This window comes from Protopterus annectens, chromosome 11.part0, assembly GCF_019279795.1.
Source record: "Protopterus annectens isolate FY-2018-M chromosome 11.part0, PAN1.0, whole genome shotgun sequence".
Classification (NCBI taxonomy): domain Eukaryota; kingdom Metazoa; phylum Chordata; order Ceratodontiformes; family Protopteridae; genus Protopterus; species Protopterus annectens.
Window position 1 is genome coordinate 28,386,235 of NC_056745.1, and position 6,000 is coordinate 28,392,234.

At 44.2% G+C, this 6,000-nt stretch overlaps 1 gene segment (V, D, J or C); it reads right to left on the reverse strand.

The window, feature by feature from the left end:
- The window catches only part of LOC122814896, a 145,183-nt gene extending 143,710 nt beyond the window's left edge, over positions 1-1,473 (reverse strand). The window contains 1 exon segment of the C gene segment in view: positions 1,122-1,473. Within this exon segment, the coding sequence occupies positions 1,122-1,473 (352 nt within the window).
- Positions 1,474-6,000: the final 4,527 nt, after the last annotated feature.

Genomic DNA, 6,000 nt, shown 5'->3' on the forward strand with positions numbered 1-6,000 from the left:
AATCACATGCAAGGAAGAGGTGGGAGTAGTATGTTGTGAACCTTTCAAAGATGTGATATCTTTTCCACATCTGTGAGCTATGACCCAAAAATATAAATAGGCCACATGACACATCAGACATTACCATCAATGTATTAATTAGAAAGGTGGGCAGAGTACAGTCATTATTTACATAGATGGTGGGCAGTGGCATTGGACCGGAATGCTAGCATAAGTGGAAATGTTATGGATTTTGCCTGTAGTAAATGTGGATATCGCTCAAGGGGGAGAGTTGTAGACACTCGTGAATCATATCCTCAGTATGTGGTGCATCCAGGGGTGGAATGCTGACTGTGTCTGCCATGTGTCTGTGTATAGTCAGCTCTGGAGGTGTGTAGTTCAGGAAAGCTGATAGCAGAGTTATTGTGTGTACAAGAATGTTGCTACATCTGCTGCTGTGTGGTACTAGCAGATGGATAGCAGCCATTACGTCATATCTGAGTAGGGATATGTGTCAGCTGTGTACATCTGGATTACGGCTAAAACTGCAGGACTGCCCACAGCTGACTCAGACATATATTGGCCACATCCAATGGACCACCCATTGCCAGTTGTATAGGTCACAGTGGAGATAGCTGAGTGTTACCCATGTCCTCATGAATATCTACAGCAGGACACAGTGGGGCCAGCTATCTGCCAAGTGACTGGGCATACCAGTAGTGTTCAACCATCCCCTACCTTCATTATGGTGGCCAGCTCCAAGCAGCCATGGGAGCACCGTACTGGTTGCCATATGGGTTGCCACTGAAACATTCTATATTAACATTGAAGATATTTATGGAGGCCATGTGGGTCTTCATACAGAGCATACAGTACTGTCAGCAGTTTTGACATAGTCTGATTACCTTCCATCTGAGCCTAGTTTAGAGTTGTTGACATTCAGTGGTTGACGACTGGATAGGCAAGCCTCAGGCTGCTCACAGACTCCAATATGCCTATCCCCGATGCCATGTGTTCATGCTTTGGTTGTTGAGAGGCTCTCAGATGCTGGCTGCATAGGTGCTGCTTGTATGCCATTTGTGTGACTTATATGGATTAGACATCCTCCACTAAACACAGTCATAGGAGAAGGGAGGAGAAACTTTCCTCCATTGTTGGTGTTACTGACAGCTCCACTGTGTCAAAAGACTGTACCACATGAACAATGTCATCACTGTCAGCTGCTGCTTGATGTGCCACTGTGTCAGAAGACTGTACCACATGAGCAATGTCATCACTGTCAGCTGCTGCTTGATGTGCCACTGTGTCAGAAGACTGTACCACATGAACAATGTCATCACTGTCAGCTGCTGCTTGATGTGCCACTGTGTCAGAAGACTGTACCACATGAACAATGTCATCATTGTCAGCTGCTGCTTGATGTGCCACTGTGTTAGAAGACTGTACCACATGAACAATGTCATCACTATCAGCTGCTGCTTGATGTACTAACATCAGACACAGACAGACCTCTAGTATCAGGGGAATATGTGACTCCATGTGGATAATGTACCATTCTGTAAAACAGTACATGTGTGATAACTCCACCACCATACATCAGGCAGAGCGCTATATTCCGGAAATATACATAGTCTATGAGCATGGACCTTGCTGTGCAGACTATCCTTGTTGTAAGTCTGCTGTTCCTGGATGACAATAATGAAGCATGGTATAGGTAAGTAAATTGTGCAGAGATCCGAGGTAATGTTCTATTGAAATACCATGTTACATAACTCATCTTGTGTATGACCTACAGATACATTAGCAGGCATGACATTTGTGTACTCATTCTTATAGCTCTGATGTTCTTGGGTGGCAATATTGCATATGATCCTGTGTGACTACACCATTCTGATGTACAGTGTTTTACAGGAATGCTCTTTGGCACTACTCAAGCTGAGGAGTTCCAACATATACCAGACCACTCTTGACCATCCCAGATCCAACATGCAGCCCAACAACCTGGAATAAATATTCTGTCAGTGTCTCTTTTGAGGGTAATAAGGAACTCATCAGTGTCTGTCATTTGTGATGTTTTTTGGGTGCTACCTCCATTGGCTGCCCTATCAGAGGCTATGTCTCAGGCCTTCTATTTAGAATAGATGATCACATTGGTGATTGTGCAATGAACTTATGGCACTCTCTGGTTGTGTCCATCCACAAGATTTATTTCCCACACCAATTCTACCATTCCCAGTCGTAGACCTTATCTGCATTATCCATGCCCAGGGTTCTTCTGCCTCTGATGTGTATGGCCTGCAGCAGAACTTGTCTCCTGAGGGATGAATTTTTCCATGTACATTTACAGATCTGGTACACATGTGAATATACAAGGGGTTCAGTGCATGTGTATACTGCAGTGACCATGTCAGCTAATGCCTGCAGACTAACTGGTCCCTCTACCCTTGGGGTAGCTACAGCCTTGTGTGATGCAATTACATAACTGCTTTGACATTGTGCCATAGTGTGGCAGCTGAGGGCAGATGATGCCATGCATCATCCTCAGCACTGTTGCCTACAGCACTGTATATTCCCATTGCACTGCAGGTGTGGCACCTGAGGACAGGTGATCTCATGCATTGTCCTCAGCACCATTGCCTACAGCACTGAATATGACCATTTCACTGCAGGTCCAGCATCCCCATCACCCAGCCCTGCAGTCTGTGTTCTCTCCCACAAAACAAGCATCTATGCTGACTTAGCTATTGCTTGTGGCATGCATTGTTTCTCACTGTTATGCCTTGACACTTGTAGAATGAGCAGTGAATCATGGATGGCTGTGCCTCACCAGGAATGGAAGCTCTTCTGCTCATTCCCTGTTCCCTTGTTGGTTGGAAACCTCCACACTAAGGATTGCTAGTGGTCCAGCCTTTTACCTGTGCCTTCTCTGTTTTGCCCCCCCAACACAACACATTCCATCGTTACCCCAGCAGGGCCATTGCAGTGCAGTGCTGGCACACTGATTGCTCTGCTGTATGACAGCTGTGACTGTGTGTGTGTGTGTGTGTGTGTGTGTGTGTGTGTGTGCCAGTGTGTGTGTGTGTGTGTGTGTGTGTGTGTGTGTGTGTGTGTGTGTGTGTGTGTGTGTGTGTGTGTGCATGTCTGTGTGTGTGTGTGTGTGTGTGTGTGTGTGTGTGTGTGTGTGTGTGTGTGTGTGTGTGTGTGTGTGTGTGTGTGTGTGTGTGTGTGTGCGTGTGTGCATGTGTGTGCATGTGTGTGAGCGTGTGTGAGCATGTGTGTGCGTGTGTGTGCATGTGTGTGCATATGTGTGTGTGTGTGTGTGTGTGTGTGCGTGTGTGTGTGTGTGTGTGAGAGAGAGAGAGAGAGAGAGAGCCATGAACCCTGGAGCTGTTCCTACAATGTGGTATACAGTTACCAGTACAGTTATCTGCTGTCATTTTCTCTATGTTTTGGTATATTCAGATAAGCTCTATGCTTTGCAGGCCCTTATTCACTGTAACACAGTCTCTCTTATAACAATGACCTAGCTTTTTATCATGCTTTAAAGGTCTAATGACGTGATTTAACATAATGGTCTCTGACTCATGCCAATAATACAATGCATTAATAACCTTATTGTACGCTATGAGGCATCAGCCGACGTGAATGCATGCACTGTCACCAATTAAGGTCAGTGGCTGTAGCAATGCTACACAACATATGCAGTGTGCTAATGACTTATGGTCATCATGTTACCCATATGATTATTTTGTCAAAAGTAAGGCATGTAGGTCAGATAGGCTGTGTGCACCCGTTGATCTTGGCTGTGCAGTTCTTGCCCTCCCCTGTGCTATAGAGCACATGCATTGCACTTCCATAGGTGGCACCTTAGGCTATTGTGCCTCCTGTTGATGCATAACATATGTTTACTACTATGTCTTGCATTGTGTCCTGGCTATCATTTTTACTCCTGTACTTCATTTGGCAAGTGGACAAGGCCTGAACAGGATGTGACACTGTCAGATCTCCTAGGTAGTGCAACAAGGAGACAAAATTATTTTTTGTAAATGCTACACGCAGCAAAGGGAGTGCCTGCTGGCAAACAATGGGGAATGCCCTGTGTACTAGGTGGATACCTGGATGTACTTGGAAGGGCTGTGATGGATAATGTCACAGGTATCTCCCACTCCACTGAGCAGTGTCAGCAGAAATATAATGATTGGCAGAGGCATCACCTGACATTATCCACACACACAAAGTGTAGTTAAGGGAGAAGCATCCTGCACACTGCACCAAGATTTCATTCTGCACTGAGTCATTAAACAGTAGGCCTTAAACTATGGCTACACCTGCTTTTGTCTGTCACAGGTATGCTGTGCTCATTCGTGTGTTATTTCTGTTCTGCAGCGGTGGAAGAAATTGCTGTAGATAGGGCAGCCTGCCAGAGGAAGCAGAATATACTCTCCAGGTGACAAAGTAAGTATATTGTATTATTGCCACAAGTGTATATCTGCTTAACCTGTCCAACACAGCTCTGACCAATTTTCACCTTTTTTGTAGTAGTTCACCATTGCTTATTGTTCATTACTTTTGTAAACTATTTTTCATGAAATTTTAGTATGCTAATGTGCTACACTGCATCAGTTATCCTCGAATTTGCCATGTATATAAAACGTTGCATTGAACCAGTGTACAATTGCAGTGAGGTAGATGTTTTTTTTTTTTTTTTTTTTTTTACTATTAAATCATTGCTTAAATAGAATTGGTACTTTTGGCTAAGCTGTATATGCTACTGTTCTAAACTGTACCAGTTATCCCTAAATTTGCAAGGACAACTTTACAAAAGTTGACTTGCACAACAGTGAGACAACATATCTTGTCATTGTTTTATTAATCATAGGCCTATACACTAGTTTGCATTGATAAAGTGTGCTATGGTTCTTCACATCTGCAATGCTGATCCTACCATTCATATCCCCTTGTGTTATACTTAGTCATATATATATATATATATATATATATATATATATATATATATATATATATAATGTATTACTTGAGTTGGAAATGAATTGGTTTACTCAATGTTGCTTATCCTTCAAGGATGTGTCCTAGTAAAGGGTACCATACATCACTGACCACTGTATGTGTGTCCTGTTCACGTTATGTTATTACCGTCCTTTAATTTTTTTGTTCCTTGGTTTTGTTCTCTCTTTTTCTGCAGGACTAGTTCCAGTGCAGGAAATAATGATGCAGTGGTAACCACTTATAGCACGCAACATCACATCCAGCCACCGGGTCCCCCACAGTCTCCAGGCCTGTCTTTGTAAGTTGATGAAGGGCATCCTGTAGAAGACAACCTGAAGGGTTCACTGGTGGTCTCCAATGATGCTTTTTCAGTGGGTAGCACAGAGATGATTTCACACAGCAGCATGGAGGGACATTCCTAGGACCACAATCATGAGGCAGGGTCACTGGTAAGAGCTGAGGTAGACCACAGCTCTCTTCCCATATTGGCACCCTGACATTGCTCCTCATACAGCCAGTAAAGCTGTGTAAGTGCCTGACCCCAGTCATTGGAATATCAGTGGCAGAGGCCACAACTGATATCTTCCAAGGAGGTGATTGTTTTCTGGTGGATTTCCCACTGGGATGGCTTAGCAGGAATTCTCACCTCACACTCTCCCCATCATGGAGTTCTTTTTCCTCATTTTTCAGTCACCATCCTTGTTTGTTTTCCAGTCCTCCTCATCACTAATTGTTCATCTTCCTTCTGTCAGTGTAGCTCCATTGTGACCTCCCCTTTTGTATCAGTGCTGTACCCTCCCTTATCAGTCTGTGTATTATAGAAACTTCCCTTGCTAACATCCATGCACCTTAATTCCTACCCACTTGTCCATGCTTCCATCCCTAACTATCCTTCAGGAGCAGCCTTAGGTCAACTGGTGTCCTTGGCAGAAAGGATCCACGGCACCACCCCACAACACTACCCAGTACCCCCATCTTGGTCTACCTACACCAAATGAATACTGGAAAAGCGCC